Source organism: Stylophora pistillata, chromosome 10 (genome assembly GCF_964205215.1).
Source record: "Stylophora pistillata chromosome 10, jaStyPist1.2, whole genome shotgun sequence".
Lineage (NCBI taxonomy): Eukaryota > Metazoa > Cnidaria > Anthozoa > Scleractinia > Pocilloporidae > Stylophora > Stylophora pistillata.
The window spans coordinates 9,216,770-9,244,526 of NC_142528.1; the positions used below are offsets into that span (position 1 = coordinate 9,216,770).

The window sequence follows — 27,757 nt, forward strand, 5'->3', positions numbered from 1 at the left end:
CTTGGGGCTGATGACCTCATATGATGTCTCGATCAAATATACGGATTCGCGATGTGATAGATGAATAATTCTCAAGATGAAGTATAGGACGCGGAAGAAAGGGTTCAGGGACAGGACTCAGAGATATCTGTGTGCCTGCAAGGCTGGTCAAGTGCAGCTCGCAACAGCGTGTACCTGTTCCGTTCATGTTTAAGAGTTGCATGGCGGCTCTACTGGGTGCTCAGTGAAAATGAAGGCAGCAGTGCCACGAAAATGGGCAATGAAGCCTCCCGCAACCTCACAGCCCGTTCTTAACAGCTCCGCCGTTTGACACTACAAATCGTGCACAATACCGCAGGCTAGGCTGGCATACTGGCTATCTTTTCTAGGGACAGCATTGAATCACAGAAGCATCGCAAAAGTATGATCAAACTTCCTCTCTCGCCTTTCTGTTGCAGTGTTCATTTGCTACGCTACTAAAGATATTCTAATCCTTATTAGTTCCAATCACAACTAGATACTTTCCTTGCATGGCTGACAACCGCTGCAAGGGATCAGGGGAACGTGCACGTCATTCTAATTCCAAGAAGTCTCATTTCTAATATTTCTTTTCGAAGCTTCTTTACGGTAAATAGCGAAAAGGTAAAATTAACCAGTGGGTAAGAGATCGAAAAATGAAATTGGTTTCTAACGATTACGTGGGGCATAAAATAAGAACCTAGGGGTGGTATGTTTATTTGAAAAATTATATTTTCCTACGACATCACGTTACACGTTTTAAATAAAATTTTCTTGTTATAATACACATCAGTACTTTGCGACAAGTCTCTACAATTGTTTAATACTGTTGAGGATAGCGCTTTTCCCGGCCAGTAGGGCGTATCCCCATAGATGTTGTTCCAAGCACCGCTAGAGTGTCAACTATAGTGTGTTGTTCTGTAAAACGACAGATATAAGCAAGTATTTGGAAAGTTATAGCCTTCTATACACCGAATGCTGAACATGGCGCTTTTGAATTGCCATTGTTCTGGCAAACTCGAAAGCGTACGCTCCTTTGGTCACCGTGCACATTTTACTTTAGACTCATTCATGTAATTTACTGTTTCTTATATATTCTGACTTTTGTAACCTATAGCAATCTCTACTGTAACCTCTTGAAATAGTGCGAATAAATAAATAAATGAATGAATGAATGGACTCACTGGCCTCGTCTTCACCTGGAAATACAAAAAAATTATTACATGCGTGACAGGCTAGTCAGTCCAGAACAATGGTAACTCAAATTGGACGCCATATTTGCATTCGGTGTATAGCTAGGCTAGATAAAATACTTGTGTGAGGCACCAAACTTTCAATTTCATTCATCAAAGAAGTCGTGTTTTGAAATCTTCTTTTATATGGGTTGACAGACAGTTTTTGAGGAGACAACTGCAGGTCTCAGTGTTAAATTCATGAAGTAGTTTCGTTCGAGTTTTTGCTTGTTGAACCCTCTATTAACTATGGTTGAATCATTTATAGAAGTGCCACATATTTTTACAGATGGGAGATAGAGGCTCGAACAAATCACTGTAAAGTTCTCGTGGTAAAACAATTCCTATCATTCTTGGAGCTTTTTTCATCATAGCCGTGAATCAAAGCAGAAAAATCATCTCAAGAAACCGTGGTAAACTCGAGGTAAAAAAAATTAATATAAAAAAAAACGCAAACAGCCCGAAGCGCGGGAAAACGTAAGTGACCAAGTCGCGATTGTTTTTGGTTTGCATCTGATTGGTTGAAATTATATTTAAACTGGGTTTGTCACCAGGTGGATACATTAAAAAATACTTGAAAATACAAATTAAGTTACATTGGTAGTTAAAAGCGTTTCTGAAATTAGTAACAATAAAAATGCTCCCGACGTTTCGGTCGCATTTACGGACCTTCCTCAGGGGAAGTGAAAGAGAAAATTTATGCAAAAGCGCAGATATAAACAAGACGCTGAATCTTACTTAGCGTCTTGCTTATATCTGCGCATCTCTAACAATCAAATTGCACTACGAGGAAATTTATATCAAAACTAATATATTTACATCTAATCTGGTTATTTTATAAAGCCTAATAAAGGTAAACCTTTTCCTTGTTGATGCAACAAAATTAAAAATAAAAAAGACGTTAATTGTCTAGTTTCTTCGGTAATAAAAAATTCTGACTTGAATCACCATATTGTTCGTTTCTCGGCGTGTCTTCATAGGTTTATTGTCGATGCACTCAGGTTCTCTGAAAAGTACAAGATTAATTAGGGATTTAAATCTAAAACTTTAAAGGTTTACAGAATGTAGGTGGATTTTCTAGCAGTGGTGAAAGTATTGGTAAAGAGAGATGGTCTAACCGATAGGAAGGAGGAAAAAAAAAGGGAGAAAAATAGAAAGACACAGATGAAGGAGAGAAGGAAGGAGAAAGAGTTAGGAATGAAGAGATTGGCATACAGATCTATGAATAAGTAAATAAATACACGAATGAATAAATAAAGAAATAGATAAGTGGATGAATTAATAAATGAATGAAGAGAAAAATGAATAAATGGACAAGAAAAGAGGAAAAAAAACGAATAGCAGAACAAAAAAAGTCATTGCCTCAACTGTCACTGATTTGAATAAAGCAGGGATGGAAAAGAAAAAAGAACATGCCTACCAATAGCTTTCCTTTTCATCTTCCTTACAAGAAACTCGCATTGTTCTGCCCAGTTGTACTTCTGTCCGTAAGATGCCCTCAGTCTCTGCATCTCGTTTAGACGCTTTTCTCTCTGCTTGTCACGGACACCCTTGATCGCCTTTGACCAGTCTTCGGGTTCATCGGAGTTAACTACACAGAGTTCTCCAAATTCTACCTTCTGCAACGCTTTCGAAAAACCTGAGTTACGACCAGCAAGGACAGGCAAACCAGCGGATAAGGCCTCAAGGGCGGTGAGTCCAAAACCTTCTGTTCTTGAGGGCATGATAACCAGATCCACACGACGAAACAGCTGTTTTAATATATTTCTGTCCTTGACATATTCTTTGACAGACAGTTGGTTTTTAGAAATGCCATGTTTGAGAATCTTCGCTGCAAATTCGTCTTGCTTTTCTGGAGCCGCTCCAACAAATGTGAGATGATAAGAATCGTTTTTCAGCTCAGGACTTGCAAACGCCTTTGCCGCAATATCGTAACCTTTTAATTTGAAGTCCTCGTCATCACCACGCCCAAACATGAGGACCTGAAACTCGTCATTCTCGTTTGGTGACTGCTTTACATCAGTTAGATCTCCCATGATTCCCGGTGTAAATTCCACAACATCTTGGTCTTTGTGGAAAGAACGTAGATGGGTGGAGTAGAAACTATTCAATTTAGGCCCAACTGGCATGACAAGGTCAGCTATTTCACAAAGACTAACCTCACCCTGGTTCTTTTGTTCACTTTGTGCGACAGCTTTCGGATAGTCTTTGTGCATACCAAGTTCATCCGGAGCAGTGTGAACCACTTGAACCCACTTACAGTCATGAGATTCTTTAATAACCTGAGCTTGTTGACCAAGCTTCACGCCATGACCAATTACTACATCAATTCGAAGGTCTTTCGGTGGAAAAAACAATTCTACAAGGGAAGGGCATGCAATAAGTTTCTTGGCCCTAATAATAGTAATACAGTGTTCCGCAGCTGCTGCTTTTTCTTCCTCTCCACTTGCACAGTGAGGGACAAGGATAGTGACTCGAACCTCGGGACGTTTTGCTAGATGAATGGCTAGTTCCCTGTTCAAAGTCGATAATCCACCTTTCAGTGACTTCCACTCGTCTGCCAAGATTGTGACTTTCAAAACTTCGCTTGAGCAAATACTTGGATCTGTTTCTTCAGGTGCTCGCGGTGAGGGAAAAGTTGTGCTGAATTCCGGCCAAACCTAACATAACCAAATAACATAACCGAGTTAATTAAGTAAAAAAGATTGTGCTTGTTCATCGTGTTAAGGTACAATAATAATAAGGTATTATCGTTTGTCTGTTTGACCACATCGCGAGATAAACAATAACAGTTTATTATTATCATAACTGAGTTATAGAAACGGGCAATAAATTATGTATACTAAGAACTAACTATTAAGTTTCCTACTGATTCTTTTAGGGTGTAGATTTGTGACCAACCAATTCACACACCCTTGACTTCTAACAGTCGACTGGCTACAACCCTTCACTGAACTCTGATTATGAATCCTGCTAAGTTTATCGAAACGACAGTCACTCTGACTACCGGCAACAATCTTCTCGGGACTACTGTTACCCGGACGATCAGACTACACGACAACTTTTAAAAAACTGATTCTTTCAAACGAAAACTGGAAAGCGCTTATGTTTTCCTGCGAAGAGTTCTTCAATTTGAAATACGTTCATATACTAATAATGACTGCTACACTTCTGGGAGGCGTTTATCAGCTCGTGACCTCATCAAAATCAAATAATCAGTCATCATCATTCACTTTTTCGTCGGAGACAAATTTGATAGAAAACGATTTTGAACATAACCTAACTAAGGGCAATGTTAAGTAACGAACATAACACCTGACATAACTTCGAATAAATCTTACCTGGTTTGATTCATTAGGAAGTGTAAGATCTGGAAGGATATCTACTTCATCTTTCATTGAAAACTAAAGACATTTAAAAGGTTGATTGATTTTTTCTAATTTCTTGTGGCTATTTTTTGTAATATTTCAGAACGTTGCTTTTTTATTACCTGATCTTTCTTTTGCTCACGCATGGCTACTTGCGGTGTGGAGGGAAAGTTCCTGGGGGAAGAACCCTGTAACAGAGATACTCAATTTCTAAGAAAAAATATTGTATCTGACATTTACATCTATCAATTCTGTAGCCTTGTCACTTGAAAACGGTTGTCAACTTAGTGCAATTGGCTCTCTAAGGATAGACGCTACGCCCTATGCCTTGACTTAGCTAGAGCCCCTTATAGCCGAGGAGAAATAAGAGCAAATACGATGGAATGGTTGCCGGTCATTTTCAAAGAAAAGCCCTTAATGGCCATTCACTCTGGCGATTTTTGCTGCGGCTCTGAGTACAATTCCTGGTGTGATTTTTTCCGTGATTTCACGAGGACGTAGTGTGGTAGCGTCCTCCATTAATTTTCACTGATAATCTGCAAAACTCAAGCTGCAGCAACCTCTCTGACTTGATAAAAGCTGATAGTTTCGAAAGAAACTGTTTGGGGCTGCGTTGGTGGGAGTAACGAAATAATTTGGATATATCAACAAAGTTGAAATGGTAAATTGGCCACCGTAACGAATACAAAAGCTGACGTTTCGAGCGTTAGCCATTCGTCGGAGCGAATGGAGGAATTGTGGGTTTTGTGTGCTTTTAAAGGCAGAAAATGGAGCTACGTTATTGGTGGGAGCATAGCAACGAGAAAAACACGAATAAATTAGTGGAGTGAAAAGCGTTCGTTGATCCTTGTGGGATTTAGACTGCCGGTTTGAAAGATGAGCTTTTGTTCAAGAGTTTTACGGCTTTCCGTGCTACCTAAGTGTAAGGAAAGACCGCAGATTGCCATATGTTGCTTAGAATGATTAGGTAAATTAAAATGTCTAGCGACTGGTTTCGATTTGTCCTTGTTATTCTTTTCCACGTCTCGAAGGTGTTCTCGGAATCGGTCACCTAGTCTTCTGCCTGTTTCGCCGATGTATATCTTTTTGCAATAAGTGCAAGTTATGCAATAGATTACATTGGCGGAGCTGCACGTGAAGTGATTGGTGATCTTAATGGATCGTTTAGGTCCCGATATTTTATCAGTGTTGTGAATGAAAGGACACGTTTTGCATCGTGCACGAGCGCATTTAAAAGTGCCTGGTTGGTCATTAGTCTGAAAAGAACTTCTGACCAAAAAATTGCCTATGTTTTTGTCGCGTTTGAATGAAACGAGCGGAGGCTGCGAAAAGATAGTGCTTGTCTCTGGATCGTTTTGAAGTAATTTAAAGTTTTTGAGAATGATGGATTTAACTGAGTGGTTGTGAGGGTGAAACGTGAGAGTGAATGGAATGCGGTCGGAATCTTCATTATGCGACGTTTGTAGTGTTGAATGTCGATCAATAAGTTGAGCGCGGTGATAACCCGCTTGAACGACTCGATATCTCGCAAAAAGAGTTGGTCAGCTCTGACGGTAGCAATTTAAGTCTTACTTAACCTCACCAGTACAAAATAGATGCGACGATAGAAGAAAAAGATAATGTGGAAAAAAAGAACAGTAAAGGACTTAATTGAGAGAGCTAACTTAATCTTCTGCGATGCTTCCTAATGACGCACTTTGCCAGCGCGAGGAGTGTAAAACCGTCACACAGATTGAGGTACTTTTCAATTCACCCTGAGTAACTCTCAGGGTGAATCCTGAGAGTTACTCAGCCTAAGGGAAACAACTTTAAAAATTAAGTTCCAAAACAGCTTCTAATCCACATTAACTTCCGCTAGTTCAAGTTTCTCAATTTTCATAAGACATACCTGATCTGGAAAGGTCGCAATGACATGCAGCGTGCATAATATCTCCCTTTTATAATGGTATTGCTCTACTGTGTACAACTCTACTTGCAGGTTACTGAGGTCGCTAATGGATACACGCAAACTTCGTTCAAAAGGTTCATCTCCAAGAAACCTGACACAACAAAATTAAACGAAGATATAATAATAGGTATTTCTTCTTGTGTGGGCAAGGCACAGTCATGTTTTTCCTTGCGCTTGTGCTCCAAGATGGCGGACACAATGGAGATAGGATGAGCAAAAATCAATAGACTTACTTCAAAAAGTTGTCTAGAGTTTCTTTTCCCATCACAGTAAATGCTTCGGAAAGAGACACAGACATCCAGTCTTCGTTACACAGTGGCTTAAGCGAGTTTCCTCCGCCTTGAGCACAAACGCGATGAGGTGGAGATAGAGGAGTACGCACTTGACCTTTAAGATGGAGTGGGAAGCAGCAAAGAGTCAACAAGTAGGTGGGTTTTCCTGCATCACATAACCAGGCTAAAAATCCTGCTTGCTTTATCATGAGTTTTCTACAAATATCAACGGCAAAATTCTTGAGGATAACAACGGGTAGTTTCATCCAGTCAATCCAAACCCAGTACCTATGGGAAAACGACACAAACTTAACAATATCTTTTTAAGGCCAAGAGTCACCTGAGTAAAGAGTACAGTTTCGATCACTAATCAACAAATCAGAAAGTTGGCATCCTAGAATCATGAACTGATAAGTCCAGGATGAATTGTCTTTACTATGACAACATGTAATGAAATAAACTTCATTTGACCTGCCGATGAAAATCAAGCAAATAATTCACAAATCGACACCGTGGTCTGGATTCGTATCTTCAACGATATTCGTCATCACAGTGGTCAAAATGTCGTGGACTCACAAGGCAAAGCAGGCTTCGACGAGATTCGAACTCGTGCCTCCTTTGGTAAGCAAGCAATACCACACATTAACTTATCAACTCAGACCCCGGAAAAGTCGATGAAAGTTTTTAATATATACAACTGATCTATATATATATATATATATATATATATATATATATATATATATATATATATATATATATATATATATATATATATATATATATATATATAACTAACTGCAGACAGTACTGTTTCGAAATAGGCAACGAAGGATCCAGGACAGTGCTCGACAATGAAGGAACGATTACAGTAGCAAATGGACTTCTCAAGTTATGCACATACGGATTTTAATACAGCCTGTTTCGTAGACCAACAAAAGTTGATCCAATCATCAGTCAAACTCCATACACACTGAGGCATCGTGACGGTTAACTCTAACTCAGCAACGTGATCACATGACATTGTTTAAAAAATTCAAATCTTGAAAACCGTGCGCGCGCCGATAATAGCGTTAAGAATACTTGAGAATATATTTTCGCCGATGTCTACAATTGGATATTATTTCACTTCGCTTGTTTAAAGAGGCTTCATGTGGATAAGACAAGATAAAAAATTTCTCAGTGAGGCATAAATTGCAACGTTTTGTGGCATTGGAATATGCTCTAGCCCTAGCAATAATTTTCCATGAAATCGAATAGTCTTCCCTCTTCTCCTTGAGTTTCCACAGGTACTTGCTCAGCTCTGTGTCATTCCGCCGTCTCTCGTGGTTGAACGACATTCGGTGGTTGGGCCATCTAGTCTTAAAATCTGTCGCTGTGAGGCCAACGTACGTTTCAGTTTCTTCCCTGGTAGCGACTGTGGCTTAGTAGACAACCTCGCTTTGCAAACATTCCCCTCCTAAAGGGCATTCGTTTTCGTTTCTGCAGTTGCACAATCTTTGGGGGCGGCTTTCTTCGGACATTTTTGCGTTCTTGATTGTGGCTTTGTTATGCCCGTCTATGATCTGTTTCATATTGGGTGTGCATGAGTAGCTCAGTTTAATGGTGTTTCTATTGAAAATTTTCCTCAGTTTGTGGGTGACTGGAAAGCACTTGTCAATAAGGTTAATAAACGCTCCGCCAATGTTGGTATCTCCTTCAAGATAAGATATGCCAACCACAAAGCTTCATTCAACCACTCTAGCAAAAGACACAGCACTGAACTAAGTAAACATATCTGGAACCTAAAAGACAAGAACATAGATTACACGATTTGGAAGATTCTAAAGCAGGCCGCTCCATACAGCCCTGTCTCAAATCGCTGTAACTTATGTCTCTGGGAGAAGTACTTTATAATTTGCAAACCCGATTTAGCCTCTCTTAACAAACGAAATGAACTGTTAGCCTCATGTAGACATGCTAAGAAATTCCTCCAGAAAAATTTCAATACCTACCCTGGCACGCAATAGTGTCGGTTTTTTCATTTATTTCTAGCCCTTACTTTTAATGCACGCACGTCTGTGTTTATTCATTGCCATGTTTTAGTGTCTGTGTTCATTTATTTATTTATTTACTTATTTATTTCTAGCCCTTACCTTTATTGCGCGCGCGTAAGGCAGGGAACCCAGATATGGTAGGTATCACGTTATTTCGAATCGGTGAACGTTATTTCAAATCAGTGCAACGTTGTAAGTTCGCATTTGACAATTTTATCCGACGAGTGCCACACAGGCTGTGTGGTATGAAACTAAATAGTAATAAATGCCAAGCCAAATCTTCAGTTGACCATCCCGTTCTCAATTATAACACGTTCTAGCTCACTATTGAGCACTCTGAAAGCAGTTCTGCAGATCAACTTGTTATATATATATATATATATATATAAGAGCAGAAATGTAATGGTCAAGAGCCCAACTCCAATATAGCTTTGTTGGTTTATTAGCTCGACGTTTCGACCGTCTCGGTCTTCCTCAGGAGCATACTATTTACATGAGCAATATACAAATTTAAAATTCGTGTCAACAGTAAACATGTCATGACGTAATAATATAAAAATAGAATAGATAACAGCGAAACGTGTCATGGTGTCTAAAATAGATAAGTTAAAGGAGTTATAATTCATGTAGTAAGCTTATTGTACAATCTGTGGTCGATCATTCAAAACTAATAAAAATCTCAAAATTCATTTCTCTCATAAACATAAAAAGCAGAAACCATTGCAATCCACTAGTCCCAGATTCTGGCCCTGTAGGGCTGACCTAAGATGCAACTGCTGCAAAACATACGGGCAATTTACAGGGTCAGTTAAAAGCAGCACAACAGGAGAAACGATAATACTGCGACAACACACGTCATGCAAGACTAGCAATGTGATATACCTGATAGAATCCAGCAAATGTAACGATCAGTACGTAGGCGAGACAGGTCACCCAATTCACCACCGTGGCAATCAACACCGTAGCGACATCAAGGGTGGACATAAAAACATACCCTCTGTCAGACTTTTTAAGAACTGTGGAGTCGACCATCTTAAACTTACGGTTATTGAAAAAGTTAGAAGTCAAAATCAAGAAATCAGAAAAGCAAGAGAAAATTATTGGATTTTAAGACTCAATCCTACTATCAATAAGCTTACTACATGAATTATAACTACTTTAACTTATCTATTTTAGACACCATAACACGTTTCGCTGTTATCTATTCTATTTTTATATTATTACGTCATGACATGTTTACTGTTGACACGAATTTTAAATTTGAATATTGGTCGTGTAATTAGTATGCTCCTGAGGAAGACCGAGACGGTCGAAACGTCGAGCTAATAAACCAACAAAGCTACATTGGAGTTGGCCTCTTGACCATTACATTTCTGCTCTTATTTACGTTATTTCAAGAGCCCACGATCGCTTCAGTGATCCTCCAGGCAGCGCGTTTGAGACTGATCAGCATTATTTGCGGGACCCCTTACAAGCTTCTACTTATATATATATATATAAAGTATATACATAATAACACCAAATATATATACTATAAAAAATGTGGTCGATTTGATATTCGTTGGACTGGTTGTTTACTTAGTTTCCATAGTTGCTGTTTGTTTGTTTGTTTTTTTTTTTTTCCAGAGACGACATATTTGTGCACGCATGTCTTTTCTATGATTCCCCTGGCCTTTCCTGCGCGAAAGTTTTGCAGTTTATCACTGGTTCTGCTTGATTTTTATCGCTTTTGTTTTCAGTCTCTTTTGCTGGTTCGAACGAAGACGATATATTTTTGCACACTTGAATGCCTCACCTACACATGCCTTTTCTCTGATTACCTACGGCGTTTCCTTCGCGAACGCTTAGCTTTGCAGTTTATTCAAGCTGCTTCTTAAAAGGCCACAAGAGTATACTTACTCTGAGAAGTGATTTACTGCAAAAGTCACTCTCCCATTTTCAAGAACCACAACATTTTCCACTAACTGCTCTGTGATTTCATTCCATTCTGTTTCATCTTCAGAGCTTCGGCAAAATATCCTGACGTAAGTGGCCGAATAATCTGGAAATTTGGGTTTGTCTCCACGAAGCGTAATAGGGATCGTGAGCCTTGCAGGCGCTAAAAGATGAACTGGTTGGGAAGGTGAAATATGAATAATTGGTCCGGCAACTGGTAATTCTTTCCGTTTATAATCACTTCGTGGAATCTCTTGCACCTTCAAATAAAAATGAAATTAGAATTAGAAGAAACTGTTCTGTGTGTAATGTTGCAAAGTCCAAAGCATCTCAACTTCATAAAAAGTTGGTGAGGCATTCGTAAGGGACAATTATTTCTCGTAGAATTCGCTGACAAACTGAGGTAAGATCATGTTTATCGGATCCGGCGCGTAGGCTGGTTAATCTGCCGTCACTTTAAGTTAATAAGTAAAATGTTAGAGAAAAGTCTGTTAAAAATGATCTAAAAGTACCTTTACAGTGAGAGCGATGGTTTTTCCTGAAGGGAGAGAACTCACAGGGAATGTTACACTCACTCCCGGGTGGTCTGACAGAATGCAGGCAAAGGAAGATGACAATGTCGAAATGTTTTGAAACGTAAAAGACTTGAGACGCCAGACAACCGCAAATGAAGAAAAACTCGTAATTGCTGCCTCCGCAAATGGAAATAACCAGTCTGGGAATTCTTCCAATCTGGAATTTTCATCTTTGACATCTGTAATGAGTTAGAAGTTGTGACAACTTTCTCGTGACAATCAAGAAACCCTCTACTTTCTCTGTTCCTTCCGGTTCACATTTAGATGTGCCAGCTCCATTGTCATATTTTACCTTAATTGTAATGTCGCAATCTGATTGGCTCATTTGCCGTTGTCGAACGTTGCTCGCATCAACACGTTACGCAACGTGTCACGTTCTGAAAGAATCTTTCTATTTGACGTCGACATTGCGCTACAAAACAAATTGTGGTTAGTGTGGACTGTACTCTTATCGACAATGATATTCGTTATTACGGTGGTCAAAATTTGTTGTGGACCCACGAGGCGCACAACATTTTGACCACTGTGATGACCGATATCATTGTTGATAAGAGTAAAGACCACTAACCACTGTCGATTTGTTAATTCGAAGAAGTGAAACATCTGAAGTGGTAATTGGACGATCGCACAAGAAAAAAATGAAATGAGAATGAGCTACTTTAATCAATTATAAAGTTTGCAAGAAAGTCTCATGTTATACTGTAAAAGTTTTCGGTAGTTTGGTGCAAAGGGCGAAAGACGTGCAGAACAATCCAATCTAACATCTAACAGAAAGGTGTACCATTTTCAGCCTAAACATAGAGGCACACAAAAGGGTAAGGAAGCTCTTCAACTTAGATACTCCCTGAGGAAAAATAGATCTGTTAATACCCACTTTTTAATGCCTACTAAAGCACTTAATGGGACTTTCCCTTCAGTTTTACTTACAGGATAGTTTGAGGATGTGTTGTTTTACTGCCTTTTTTACGAAAGAGGTAAAACAAAGAAAGAATGGCTATACGAAAACATCATTATATAAATAACAAAAAATCCTCCACCTGACGGTTTCCAAGCCCATTTCGTTTCCAAGTCTCTCCAATCATTGGTCTTCTCATTGATCAATTCTTTGATCACCAATTCGTATCCTTTAATGTCACTAGCACTGTGGGATAAAGCCAACTTCACTTTCTCATTAAACTTGTAACTTTTCTTTGTACTCGATAGGCTTCCACAAGCTAGTTCTATCACACTGCTTACCAAGGCCTCATTTCTCCCAAGGGGTGGTGATAGAATGTGTGGATGCCATATCGAACATGTGACCTCTGTAGGTGTTCGTAGAGCTTTGGAAGGAATAATCAGGCGCGATGGGACATTTTGGACCATTTGTATTCCTCCTTCTTTGGAAATCTTGCTTCTGTAAAATAAGAGCTGCTGTAAAATAGGCCATTTTCGATATATCAAAACTGTAACATGGCTCTGAGGCTTGGGGGAATATAACAAAACAAATTATTTATTCATCCCCTTAAACTCAAAGTGATTTCTTTTGATTATTTAACTATTTATGGGAACAAACTCTACTCTTTTCCATCATTTCTTTATGGCTTGCTCACAGAAATATTTTTGTTCACTTTGATAACAAATTCAATGAACATATTTTTTTAAGGTTAGGCAATGAGATTGGAGCTACAGTTTACATAGCTATGTTTAGCCGACCAAAGGGCTAGAAATTTAATAACTATGCTCCTTTTTTTAAGTATACTTACCTACTTACCATGACCTTGTTATTCCACAATGACTCTTTTCGAGAAGAAGCAATCATGAAAAGAAGAAAAAATTAACCAGTCAAAGTTAAGACAATCCCGTTAAGTGTCAAGATTTGGTCTGACGTGCTGTATCAGATGAAACCTATCATAGATCCCTTATAACTGAGTTTCACAACAGAAAACAAAACCCAGGTAATAACAGTAACCCATCTGAAGAAAGGAAAAAATCACAAGAAGCCATAGATAGCATTAAGTCATACATCAACAAAAGACGATAACCAATACAAGGAATCTACATTCTGCTCTCTCGGAGAAAAACCTGCCAATAATACTCTAGTGGCAGGTGCTCTTCCAGGATATTACATAAACTAAAGGGCATCTATACAGTTGTATTTAAACCTACGATGGAAGAACAAGTATACCTTACATTCAATTTGTTAAAATTATGAAAAATTACAAGTTGCAGTATAGATTCAGCACAAGCAAGTTCCTTGGGCTAAAAAGTTTGTAATTGTCTGAAAAAATTTGCAACATCTACTGGTGTATAAATTTAGTTTCTCATTTTTGATTTGACTTAATGTGAGTTCCAGATTCTTTTTCACTTTACCTTTTCTTTCTTGAAGTTTCACAATTTTAGGTATTTCTTCCAGTTCTCTTTCAGGACCAGTGGTGGACATAACAGATGGGCTTGAAGGTCTTTCTAAAAGTGCACAGAGCAATATTAGCATTCAGTGTCTTTCATGTGTCACACTAAAATGTACCTATTCCGTCAACCCTCACAACCGCATACTTAATATTCCTTTAAACTGAAGAACTGAGTGGAGAATATTCTACATTTGGAAAGCTGGGGGAAAAAATTAAGGCATTTAAGCATTTTTTTTTCTGGTTCCACCCAAAAATTCATTTAATTTGAATTTGCTTTGCCTTCTAATTTCTAAGATTTCTCCAGAGGTTCCTGTTGTCCAGCTGAAGCAGTGGTGCGCTCTACATGGAGAGACAAGGTGTCTTACCAAACAGTTATAAAGAAAGAAATTGGCATTCAACATGTTTTTGTAGGTAAAAAGTTGGAAATAGGCATCTAACACATATCACAGTCATGTTAAGGTATAATAGTCTGTTTGTATTGGCTGTCCCATTTATCACTTATGATCGTTATTGAAGAAAGCTATACATGCTATTTTGATATATACAGTTTCTTTTTCAGTTTGAATCTTGAACCAATTTAAAGAGAATACCATATAAGTGACCTTCACACAACTCCCCTGATATTCAAGAGAATCAACTTCACTGAAATCATCAAACTACCTAGAACACTTGAGAGGAGTAGCTTCAATTTTTGCATGTACTCCACAAACATAGAGTGCTCTTCAGCAGAGTGTGGTGGTGTAGTCTGGAGGTAATTCATTGCAATTGAGGTCAGGACTCCACTTGAATCTATTGTTCCTAGATTAAGTTGTTCAACATAAACTTTAATGTTTGACTCAACATCTACTGATTTGAAAGAAAAAGTAAAAATCAGTATGATCCCAATTTCAAGGAATTAACTTTCTCAATAGTCACCTCTACACTCAGGTATAAGTATAACATACATTGTTAAAATTATGAAAAAGTACAAGTTATAGTGTAAAGATTCACCACAAGCAAGTTCCCTGGGCTCAAAAGTTTGTAATTGTCCCAAAAATTCATAACATCTGCCAGTATATAAATTTAGTTTCTCATTTTTGATTTGCCTTAATGTGAGTTCCAGATTCTTTTTCGCTTTACCTTTTCTTTCTTGAAGTGTTGCAATTTTAGGTATTTCTTCCAGTTCTTTTTCAGGACCAGTGGTGGACATAACAGATGGGCTTGAAGGTCTTTCTAAAAGTGCACAGAGCAATATTAGCATTCAGTGTCTTTCATGTGTCAAACTAAAATGTACCTATTCCGTCAACCCTCACAACAGCATACTTAATATTCCTTCAAACTGAAGAACTGAGTGGAGAATATTCTACATTTGGAAAGCTGGGGGAAAAAATTAAGGCATTTGAGCATTTTTTTTCTGGTTCCAGCCAAAAGTTCATTTAATTTAAATTTGCTTTTGATTTGCCTTCTAATTTCTAAGATTTCTCCAGAGGTTCCTTTTGTCCAGCTGAAGCAGTGGTGCGCTCTACATGGAGAGACAAGGTGTCTTACCGAACAGGTATAAAGAAAGAAATTGGCATTAAACATGTTTTTGTAGGTAAAAAGTTGAAATAGGCATCTAACACATATCACAGTCATGTTAAGGTATAATACTCTGTTTGTATTGGCTGTCCCATTTATCACTTATGATCGTTATCGAAGAAAGCTATACATGCTATTCTGATATATACAGTTTCTTTTTCAATTAGAATCTTAAACCAATTTAAAGAGAATGCCATATAAGTGACCTTCTTACAACTTCCCTGACATTCAAGAGAATCAACTTCACTGATATCATCAAACTACCTTCATGACCTGAGATGATCAGCCTCACTGCTTCCATGTACTCCAGAAACCTAAAGAACTCTTCCCTAGACTGTGGTGGTGAAGTCTGGAGGTAATTCGTTGCAATTCTGTCCAGGACTCTTCTTAAATCTGTTGTTCCTAGATTAAGTTGTTCAACATAAACTTTAATGTTTAACTCAACATCTATTGATTTGAAAGAAAAAGTAAAAATTAGTATCCCAATTTCAAGGAATTAACTTTCTCAATAATAACCTCAACACTCAGGTATAAGTATAACATAGATTTTTAAAATTATGAAAAAGTACAAGTTATAGTGTATAGATTCACAACAAGCAAGTTCCCTGGGCTCAAAAGTTTGTAATTGTCCCAAAAATCCATAACATCTGCCAGTATTTTAAAGCTTATTTTTAGCTCAGAAAAGCCATGTGAAGAATATTTACAACTCACATTTGGAGTATGATCCCTGAGGTGGGATTTTTAATCAACAAAAGTATTCAAGCTGCAGATAAGAAAGGGGGGACAGGGGGGTCCTCAACTCCCACTTCCTGTACTACTTTCTCTTGCCACTGGTACTTTTGTGCCCCTCTCTTTCCTGACTCCCACCCTTCATCATATTAATCATGTTTGCAGTCTGGGAAAAATTTTATTGCTATGAAAAGTTTTGAATCAAATTATATATCAGTGGATTATGCCACTGTAAAGTTATTATGAAATAATTATCATCTTTTGTTGCATTATGGCAAGAACTGAAAAGATTAGATACCTGTGGATCTACATAATTTGCTGATTTAAACAGTAAAATGCTCTCCATTTTAAGAAAAAAATTTCTGCTGGGTTTTATGATGCACTAATTGCACCATTAAGATATTTCTGCAGAGAAAACTTTTGTTTTAAATCGTGTACAGTCCTGAAATGACTATGAGATGTTTATCCCTCTCTGCTGTCTTCCGTAGTGTGACAGAGCAAGAAATGAAAACATAATGTGCTGGTGGCTGTAAGCCAGAAATCAGAAAAAGAGAGAACTCAACCATGTATCATGTGCAAAGGACAAACTTCTAAGATACTTGGAAAAAAACAATAAGTAGCACTAGTTTGATAAAAATTTGGTAAAAATTGGGTCAAGATTGGAGTTCTATCGTTACAATCACTCACTCACTCACTAACTCAACTTGACAACAGAGCAAAATTCTAAGAAAACTAATATACAAAATCTTCTCTAAAACTGCCATGCATGATTACCTTGAAATTGAGTGCCAACAGGTTCAAACCATGACTTCCTGATATCTGAAAGTGGAACCTGTAGAGTCCAAATTTGGAGCAGAGTTTGTAACTATTCACTATTCCTTACAAAATCATTTACAATATTAATGTATAATATTGTAAATAGTTTTTATAGTAAGTATTGTATATAATTAAAACGCAACTTAACGTTCTTATATTTTGTATATTCAAATAGATGTTTAACTAGATGATTATTTTGGAAACACCCTCGATAGGGCTAACCTCTGGTGTCTCCCTTTCTTTCAAATTATTTATTTTTGTGATTTGATTGAATAAAGTATTATTATTACAGTTAAAATCAAGTGCACATTGCTTGCTAACATGTTGTACTTTAACCCTTTGACCCAAAAAGTGACCAGCATGTAGTTTACCCTGACAAAAATAATTAATCATCCCTCAATCAAACCTTAAGGTCATGAGAATAAAGGAAATTATCACCAACAAGAGAAGTTAAGCTTGATTGTTAAATGAATTCTCCTTGTCAGTACCATGGAAATGTATGGAGAAAAGTATGGAGAATATAGGCATACTAGTGTTATGGAGTAAATTAAAAGATTAAATATAATTTTAGTTGAAATGATTGAAAGCTAGTTAAATTGGTATTATCCTTTGTTCAACAATAAATTAACATGCTTCTCAAAGAAAGAAAATTATATGAAAACCCACTCTGAAATAATTTAAACCTGGACTCCATTTCAGCCAGTTAAAGGGAGGTTCATCATATATTGTACACGTGAAAAAAGTAAATTACGTACTAATGAAAAAGTTATCCACTGATTAATTCTTATCATTCACCGCTAGGGCTATCATCCTCCTATTAATTTTAGGTGTACATTGAGAAGCTCTGAAAATAATGTATCACATAAGAGTTGAAAACAGTTTATTTTTCATAACTTGGCTGATAACTGAGAGACTGATCAGCAAAGCGTGATCACTTTAATTGAATTCTAAAGAAAATACTTGTAACTGTCGTTAAGTTAAGTATTAAGTTTTAGTGATGAGATATTATTGTGACCTCGTGCACTGTCGCTAAAAGGAGAGTCTATGTGAGTTTTGTGCGATAGAGTTATCTGCAACCATTTGCGACTTCTGGTCAATAAGGCGTACAGAGAGGACAATCAGTAAGCGTATTTTTCTCTCCCCTTGTTGTTTTCATTTATTATTTGATCGATTATTGTTAGGGTTTAAGCGCTCGACCTTTGTGTTGTTAAGTAATAATTATTGTACATTTTTAACCCCCACAATAATTATTGTACAGTTTTAGTTTAGCTCCTTGTAATGTCCCTTAGACTAGGTTTTCTTGTTTATGTTTTAGTTTGACGTGTTTGATATCTATGGCGTGCTTTTGTGGACAAAAATACTTGTTTGATATTATTAAGACTTGTTGCCGATATATAAGAATCCTTCACAGAAATATACAACTTGTTACGAAAAATATGACTTCTTGAAGAAATTTACAATTTGTTGGGTAAAATATAACAGTTGTTGAAGACATATACGACTTCTTGTGTAAAATATAAGACTTCTTGAAGAAATATAGAACTTTTGCAAAAAATATAAGACTTGTCGAAGAAATATACGACTTGTTTAGGAAAATATCAACTTGTCGAAGAAATATACAACTTTTGCGCAAAATGTAAGACTTGATGAAAAAAATACAACTTGTTGAAGGAAATAGGCAAATTTTTGAAGAAATACGACTTGTTGCGCAAAATAAGACTTGTGCAAAAATAATACTTAGCCCGTGATTAATCAGTCAGCAGCCTCTCTTTAAAACAGAGGAAACTGGTCCTGGTAGAACCTCAAAATGGCGAAGACAGAAGATATCTCTAGTGACTAAATACAGGAATGGCTCTGACCTGTAATTGTATGATAAAAAAAGTAAAAGTTAATAAGTTATATCTTAACTCCTTGCATGTGAGTATTGTTTAACCGTGTGTCTTCAAGCGGAATAATGAAATATCAATGCTAGCAAAAACACTGACGTGTCAAACAAGAATGGTTACTTGCATGATTAAGGGAAGGCCTTTCTTGTTGAGCGAGGTCGTTCAGCGATAATCCGGTGATGTCTAAGTCATCCGCTGACAAGTTCCGCTGACTAAGCTCATTTGATCAGTCTAGGCTCAGTTTAGGGGAATGATCAGAAACTGGAACCATTCCTGTATTTCACTGCTGGCAGGAATGGCTCCGACTCATATTATGCATTTATTGATTTTCTTTTTTTTTTTTCGTGTTGGCTAATAATTTTTAAACTGAGATAAAGTCGAAAGAGCTTTTATTATTAGGCTTTTATTTTATTAGGTTCTTCTTAAGTTGACCATTACAATGCTTGTGAATGGAGCCCTCATAAATTAATACAAGGCCATGTGGTGTCTCAGGTTTATTATAATGTTGCAACTACATGTCACGTTTTGAAAATCACACAATGTGACGTAACGCTGCCACCGATCTGTACAGTATGCTCTGCCGGAGAACTTTTCTGGTCCAGTGGAGTTGTGAAAAGTTACGAAGCAAAATTAAAGAAATCTGCGACTTTCTTCCCTTAGGTGTTGTGCAAAAATACACGAGGGGCCCGATGAATGAATTTGTCTTTCATGTGAACAATTTTCCCAGAGAGTCAGTGTTACACGAAGAAAACTCCCTCGATTGCAACCAAGCCTCACTTCTCGAGCAGAGCATGCTGTAAATTAAATATATTGGTGGCAGTGTCATGTAACATTGTGTGATTTTCGAAACCTGACATGCAGTTGCTGCATTATTATAAAATTTAGAAACTACATGGCCTCAGATCAATTTAAGAGGGCTTCATTTACAAGCATTGTAATATCCAAGTTAAGAAGAACCTAATTAAAAGCTCTTTCGATTTTATCTGAGTTTAAAAATCATTTAGCCAAAACAAAAAAACATTAATAAACCATTAGTTGGAGCCATTCCTGTCAGTGGTAAAATACAGGAATGGCTCCAGTCTCTGATCGTTCACCCGAACTGAGCCTAGACTGACCAAATGAGCTTAGTCAGCAGAACTTGTCAGCAGATGACTTACTCATCGCCGGATTATCGCTGAACGACCTCGCTCAACAAGAAAGGCCTTCCCTTCATCATGTAAGTAACCATTTCTTGTTTAACACATCGGTGTTTTTGCTAGCATTGATATTTCATTATTCCGCTTAAAGATACACGGTTAAACAATATACTCACATGCAAGGAGTTAAGATATAACTTATTAACTTTTACTATTTTCATCATCCAATTGCAGGTCAGAACCATTCCTGTATTTAGTCGCTAAATAATGAAGATATCTTCAATCTCTGCCGTTTTGAGTTCTACCAGGGCCAGTTTCCTCTGTTTCAAAGAGAGGCTGCTGACTGATCAATTGTGGGCTAAGTATTATTTTCGCACAAGTCTTAGTTTGCAAAACAAGTGGTATTTCTTCAAAAAGTCGCCTATTTCCTTCGACAAGTTGTATATTTTTCACCAAGTCTTATATTTTACGCAACAAGTCGTATATGTCTTCAACAAGTGTTATATTTTATCCAACAAATTGTAAATTTCTTCAAGAAGTCTTATATTTTACCTAACAAGTTGTACATTTCCCTAAAGGATTCTTATATATTGGCAACAAGTCTAATATATAATAATAAACAAGTATTTTTGTCCGCAGTGCCGCGGCATAGATATTGGATTAAATCGTATTGGAATCACAATTATACGGGTCTGGTGTCAGATTTAGTACTTCGATCTATGCGATAAATGCCTACAATTACAATACTTATTGACCAATCACAATGACATTTAAGGTATGCAAAAAAGGGTAAAGAATGTAAGTTACTTACTATTCAATACCAGCAAAATCACATAAACTGGCAAAATGATAACAAACAAAATGACATGAAGCCACCTTGAAGAGTATGAAAGATAGAGCAAATTTATCTGCTTGAGTATCAAACCTTTGTGATGAGTTAGACTGTTTGAGGAATACAAACCTCACAGCAGATGTACAATAAACTGTTTTTCCTTATCTCTTCCTTTAGGACTTTTCCACTCCAAATACGGGGGTCTCCACAGAAGTCCAGTTTTGTTTGGCGCTCTCCCTGGGAGTACAGTTTTTCTTCCTTAAATACCGCTTTTGCACAATAAAATCTACATATGGAAGTAGACAAAAAAGTAAAAGACAACAATGGATTCTGTTGCTGATGTTTCAAGTCCTATCCACATTTTACCCCTGTGTCTCACTGACCAGTAAGAACAATACTAACATATGAAGAAGCAATGAATGTGTTCCTCTGTGTTTTAAAGCATGCACTCCCTAAAAGCTTAATTCACAACAGAACAGAGCACTGTAAAGGCTTCATTATTTTTTTAAATAGAGAATCTGTCAAATTCCCCACCCATAACTATTTTCAAACAAATTTTAATTTCCAAAGTGAACATAAGTGTTGTCAGCCTGTTCCATACTCTCATACGACAAGCTAAACCAGCCAATCAGAATCCTTGTTACAACAGTTCAAATAATCTGATGGCTTAATTAAACCAAAGCTGTCAGTAATGCCAATTTAAACCATCAAAGTTCACAAACCACCAAAGTTACTAATCTGCATTATTATAGTTCACAAACTGAATTAGTTTGGCAGGTCGAATTTAACACCTTTGCCTGAATAGAATCTGAAAGTGAAATGTTCAAAGAAATTCAGCTAAATTGTTTCTCATAAAACATGCAAGTTTATTTACATGATGATTAGAAAACAAACTGATCAAGGTGTATGTGTTATGAATGAACTGCACCCGAATCCACATGAACACCAAGATTGTTTGGGATGACAGTGCCATGAAACTGGGCTTCTGTGACTGATGAGTCCTTCCACTCAATGCATTGGAAAGAATATCAGATTAAGCTCTTAGTTGTTCACTTGAAAGGCAAATGTAATTTCTGAGGCTTGCATGCTTCCCTGCAATGACTGGAGATCACCGTGATGAGCTAGCCATGATGGATTATGCTAGTTTGGTTATATTTTTCATCATTCCTATTTTGTTCTGCTTTGGTTTTAAACATGAAACTATAATATGTACATACTATATAGTAAGTGTTGGCTGTATCTGAGTTTTGTTACCACACTTAAGCTTACAATCTACAGGTAAGTGGGTGCAAAAACCTCAAAAACTTGGACAGTCCATTTAGTTTCTCTTTGAGGATTTTCATCTTTGCTCATGTTATGATAACATAATAATTATATGGTGCTTGGTGTATTTAAAACGCTTTGTTTGGTTCTACTATTGCTACTTGCCAGCTTGCTTCCAAAATTTCATTTTAATAAACCAAACAAAAAGCTAGAGAGAAGTCTGGGAAATGTTTGGATAGAGTAGAAATTGTTAAATGGTGTGACAACTGTTAATTAATGTTCCAAAAACAATGATGTTTTGACCATTCATTGTCATTTTCAGGTTGAAAAGTAGAAAAACTTTTAGCATGCACCTAAATATATATGATTGATTGTAAGAATGCTAATGACATACTTACAAAAACTCTCAAATATTTAGATACAAAAAATTACAACATGAATGATAAAAGAAACATTAATAGGGCAATAGAAACAATATTACAGTGAAATAATTGAACAGCTCTGCACATATCACGTCACTTTGTTTGTCCAGTTTTAGTTTATCAGTTTATGAATAAAAAATATTTGAAAAATCAAACAGTCAAGTTTATACTCTAACATTTCTTTCAAAATCTTGAAATTGCTTGCAATGGTCTGCAGATCCTTTTTCCATGCTTATCCTTTGTGTGGTTGCCGACTGTTGATCGCTTGTGTTACTCCAAACATTGATGTAGGTTAAGCTGATATAGTCTACACCACATAGACCACACTTAAAATAATAAACTATGTTTTGTTGATTCACAATTGAAAGTTGACAGTTACTGAGGATGAATGTTCTGTAAAAAATTATCCAATGAACAGGATGCTCCCATCAGAATTGTCTTACCACTAATGTAAAGACCAGAATTCAGCAAATGCTGTAAGACACCAACTTGGTGATCTCAGTCAAACGATTGATGCTGCTGCTCAGCCTGTCTACATATGGTCAGAAGATCAAAGGAAAATTCAAACCCAAAGAACATAAACTGCCTCCAATTGAGAATGAACAAAATGTCATTTTTTTGTATTGTTTCTATGTAGATATTTTAGAGTTTTTGTCAAGTGACTCATAAGCATTCTTACAATGGATTGTATATATTTAAGAACATGCTAACTTTATTTTTACTTTTTAACCTGTAAATGACTGTCGCACAGTTGAAAGTACATCATTGCTTTTTTACTTTAATTTTTATAGTTAATCTTCTTGTAAAAATTTGTTGAATTGAATACTTTAATAGTTATTAAATTACAATTAGGAATTTAGTACACTTTAAAAAATGTGCTATTCTTTCAAATATTCATTAGAAACAAATCAAAATTTAAATGTCAAATTTTTCTTCAGACAAGCTTCAACTATTGAAATATTACCTTTCAGTGTCAGCAAGAATAGGGAAGGTTTTCTTCAACACCTCTTTAATATCGTCTGGTGTCATTTTTGTGGTAAAAAAGATTTCTCGACACAGCTCTGGACCTGAATCAATGCGTAGAGTTGGCAAGAACACTTCATCTGTTTTTTTCCCTCTCGAAACAAATCCCCCTTTTAAGACCACAGCTGTCTTTTTTATCACATCAGATTCATCCCGGAGAGAAGCCATTCCTGAGGAACACAAGATGTAATTAATTGGCACACACAAAAAAAGTCATATCAACCTACATATATCAGCAGAAGACACCCCATATATCAACCAAATGAACACTCTGGACCAAATATGTCCATTAGGGGTGGGCTAAGGATGTAATAGTGTTTAAACTATAACATGGTTACATTGAGTATTTAGGCCAGGTCATCAACACATTACCTGGCAAGAAAGCTTGACTCAGGTTTTCTATATTTTTGGCAAAGAAACTGTATCAGGTTCCTGTTAGTAGTTAAGCTAAGATTTGTAAAATACTGTGTTTTGGAGGATTAAATGATTCCAAAAACAAGTTGACCACACGGCTGAAACAGCTATATATCTATCCTTTAACATTCACTTGAGTCCCATTTCACACAGCCCAATAAAAATTCAAAAGGCCTTGAGTATTGGGTGCTCTATTGAACTTACTCTGCTGCTTTGATCTTCTCAAGAAGTGCTTCTGAACTAAATAGTTGTTTCTTTCTTTAGCTTTTGAAACAACTAATTATTCATTGGTGATACGATGAACAGGAATAGTAATAACAACACTGGTCATAGGGGTGATTGGTTGTGTAATTACTTAATTGTAAATATTGTGCTGCAAATGCATGTTTTCATCCACTTTCACTTGAATCCCTCAGTTTACATACCCTTAGACAATTCTAGAGCCATACTAATAAGACATCATGTTTCCAAAAACTAATTTAGGACTGCAAATGCCATTGACAACTTATTCTGTCTAGTGCACTCATTGCACAGACTAGAGTATTTGTTGTTGATTAGAAAAGAGTGTGTAAGATACAACTTGCCATAAACAAGAAGTAGACATAAAAAAAATTATCAAAACCTTGGCAATTATTTCTGTTTTTGAAAAGGGACACTACCTAGTTGTCAACAACTAAAACTTAGGCATCGAAAAACAAACAGTTGTTGACGACTAATTGTTTACTATCTATACGCCCTCAGAACCACAGGCCATATGAAAGAGGGTTACATGGAAACTTCCCTGCCAGATTCTTTTGGCGGTAAAAATTCAAGAATAGCTCCCCGAAAAATCTGTCGGCCGACACTCTATTTTCTAATAGACTAAACTCGTGCAAATAACCTGGTTTCATAAAACACCGGTAAACACTTGTCCTTCAATCCCTTAATCCACTTGAATCCACTTGGTCTGCTCAGATCAAAACTCTGAAATCGCCCAACAGTGCATTGCAAACTTTTCTATTTTGTCTCTCATGTATGGTTACTCAATGTGTACCCTGATTCTTGCATCATTGTTACCTCTGTTAAATCGCAGGTTTCGATGTCCCGAAGAAAGATAGAAGAGAGACTATTTAATTCAGTTTAGGGACAACAATAACATACTAAAATGCATTGGTAAAAAACTTTTATTTTATTTGGTGGCTCCTAAGTTTAATAATTAATAATTTACAATGAAAAGTATTATCTGACTCTGCATAGAATTGTAACAGTCAAATTTAATCCTACTCTACACCTCTTACCAATTAAACCCTTAAACTGCAAAAACAAATGTTTTGGGGGGAAATGCTATGCAAAAACCTATAGCCAGTGAAAGATAACAGTTGAAACTGGTTCCTACATGTGTCAGGGCCTATCTCTCTCTAGATACTCTGGGAAAAACATTGATTATTTTCAATCCAATCCTAGCTAAACTAATAGGAATTTATCTCAAGAAACTTTATCATTGTAATTATTCCCATCCAAAATAAAAATCACCATTTTTGCATGCTTACATGTTCAACATTTTCAATATATACAAATCTGAGCATTTAATTTTCAAGCCTTCTGTAAGAAACTAATTTTATTGAAGATTACTTGTATTCAATTTAATAATTTTTTTTTACTGGGCCTAAGAGGGGAGAGAGCCACAATATTAGTGTCTCTCTTAAACATCTTGTCCTTTTTCTGTTTGATTACTATTTTTTATAATTATAAATACAGTCCCTTCTTGGATAAGGATTATTGCAGTGATAAAGTGAAAGCGGTCATCTCAGTAGTTGCCACTACACTCAAATGTTTTCTTTCTATTTCCTAGCAGACTTAGCCAAGGTCAAGTAAGTAGGCTACCTCTTATTGTTTTAATTTCTTACAACACCAACTCATCAGGATTAGATGCTGGGTGCTGCAGATTAAAGAAAGGCTTCCTCTGGCTTTCTTAGAAGCCAGAATAGTCACAATGGCAACTAAGCCTAAGCCCATCAAAACATCAATCTAAACAACACAGACAAACCAATGTGTGGAATCAACACCAACCCAAAAGTGGGTGGGAAGGTAAGAAGTTAAAGGAAACAAAGCAGGCAAATTACAGTAGCAAGGAAAACGAAGGAAAAGAATATTCCAATGCTCCTGCAAAATTTCTCTTTGGGTTCCCCACATTACTGTGGTGAAACCACTGCACTGCATGACCTCAGGTATTAGCCTTACCTAAATTACATTTAGCCTCAATAAATTACTAGATTGCAGTGATAGATAAATCACAGTAACTGTTACCAACATGACATGAAGTAAATATTGTCATAATTATTAAAAGGAGGATAGAAGAAAGTGGGAAAAAAGGACTGTGACCAAAAGAGAAGCTGTAATTGCTGGTTTACTCATAATAGATCATTTACTCAAATAACTGAAAAAAAACTACACTATTTACATAAACAATGTTCAGTCTTTCCAATAATTTTTTTCACATTTTGATCCACACAGAATTGTAAAGCAACATCACAATCATCTACAAGTAAACTGTAAGCAAAAATAAAATAACTCAACCTACCATTTGCATTTTCGACCACTTTCTCAATCAATCCTTTGAACTTCTCACATTCTGTTCTCCAAGAGTACACCTCTCTGTAGTTCTCTCTAAGCCGTCTGGCCTTAGCTTCTCTTTCTTCTGCACTTTCTTCGGCCATCTCTCTAATCCTCCGAGCCCATCCATCTGCATCTTCATATAATTCAACAATAACAGTGTTCCCACCTTCAACTTCTCTCAAAGCCTCAGCTATGCCAGATTCACCAGAAACAAGTATAGGAGTACCAGAAGAAATGGCTTCGAGCGCGACAAGCCCAAAGCCTTCGGTACCAGAAGGTAGGGCAACCAAGTCTGACTGATAGAACGTCATCTTTAGTTCCTCTGGATCACTGCAATATCCACGGATGATAAGTTGGTTGCGGTTGATGCGAGTGTTGTCAAGAAACCATTGCTCAACTTTTTGATGCTCACCAGGAGATGAGCCAACAAACGTCAACTCAAACATCTTACCAAGAGAACCTATGGCATTTGCGACAATATCGTATCCTTTAAGGGAAAGATCCTCAAAGGTAGCTCGGCCAAACAAGAACACTTTAAAGTTCTTTACAACTGATCTGTGTTTAGCGAACTTTGATTCATCGGAAAACTTTTCAAAGATTCCAGGAGTAATAATCTCCACTTTGATATTTGGCAGACTTCTGCTGTACTTCTGTTGCAGACGGGATCCAACAGCGACGACCGCATCCGCTGCTTTACACAAGTCAATTTCTATCTTATGCTTCATCTCGTTCTCTTCGATTGTGTCTGTTGCAGCCATAGTTTTCTTGTATTTTCCGAGGTCCTCACAGTAAACGTGGACAAATTGAATCCATTTACACTTTGTGGCCTTTACTAAGAAATACGCTGGACCACCGAACTTTCTTCCGTGGCCTATAATCAGATGTGGATTTGGGAGCTCGGAGGGTGGAAACTTCAAGAACTCGAGGGGGTCAGCTGAAAAAGGAACACTAGAAGCTGTGATTAAATTTACATCGTTTTGTTTGGCATCTTCTTTGTCCTGGTCGTCGCTTTTAGAGACATAGCAGTGGATTTTCATGCTACCAGTCGTCGTTTGTGCCAAATTAACAGCAAATTCTCGATTGAAAGTGGATAATCCACCCTTCGAAGATTTCCACTCGTCACAGAGGAACATGACATCAATAAGCCTCTCTCTGTTCTTCACCTCTTTGCCACTGGCAGCGGTCGAAGCCTCCGAAGACGCCATTTGTTAGTGTTGTTTTTTTTCACCAATCAATAAGTGTCACCTTACTAAATATCACATTCGATGTGAATTTCGGAGGATCGTTCGCGTCTGGATGCATCTGACGCCATCAGTCTTCAGTCAGTCGTTTTT

General features: G+C 37.0%; 1 protein-coding gene across 4 annotated transcripts; it reads right to left on the bottom strand.

Moving 5' to 3' along the window:
• Positions 1-707: 707 nt before the first annotated feature.
• On the bottom strand, positions 708-27,757 carry LOC111347179 (uncharacterized). 4 transcript variants are annotated; one of them, XM_088734923.1, is made up of 17 exons: positions 26,389-27,757; positions 23,356-23,584; positions 20,836-20,992; positions 16,811-16,868; positions 15,581-15,709; positions 14,870-14,962; positions 14,411-14,548; positions 13,713-13,805; positions 13,106-13,139; positions 12,401-12,756; positions 11,301-11,542; positions 10,753-11,048; positions 6,779-7,105; positions 6,486-6,636; positions 4,720-4,785; positions 2,650-3,889; positions 708-2,233 (listed from the first exon to the last, which is right to left on the bottom strand). In XM_088734923.1, the coding sequence occupies exons 1-17, from the start codon at positions 27,626-27,628 to the stop codon at positions 2,139-2,141; spliced, it is 4,944 nt and encodes a 1,647-aa protein (XP_088591049.1). In that variant the 5' UTR covers positions 27,629-27,757; the 3' UTR covers positions 708-2,138. The 4 variants fall into 4 exon arrangements, with proteins under 4 accessions (XP_088591049.1, XP_088591050.1, XP_088591051.1 ...); XM_088734924.1 differs by having other exon boundaries at positions 708-2,235; positions 15,572-15,709; XM_088734925.1 differs by lacking the exon at positions 15,581-15,709.

What these genes read in the sequence shown, in the direction of transcription:
- LOC111347179 (XM_088734923.1), bottom strand. Translation starts at nt 27,628, where the DNA reads ATGGCGTCTTCGGAGGCTTCGACCGCTGCCAGTGGCAAAGAGGTGAAG. An exon ending in TATTGTACATCTGCTGTGAG is followed by an intron (nt 16,869 to 20,835) that starts GTTTGTATTCCT and finishes TGGACTCTACAG; the next exon opens with GTTCCACTTTCAGATATCAG. An exon ending in GAAACTTCAAGAAAGAAAAG is followed by an intron (nt 13,140 to 13,712) that starts GTAAAGTGAAAA and finishes CTTCTCGAAAAG; the next exon opens with AGTCATTGTGGAATAACAAG.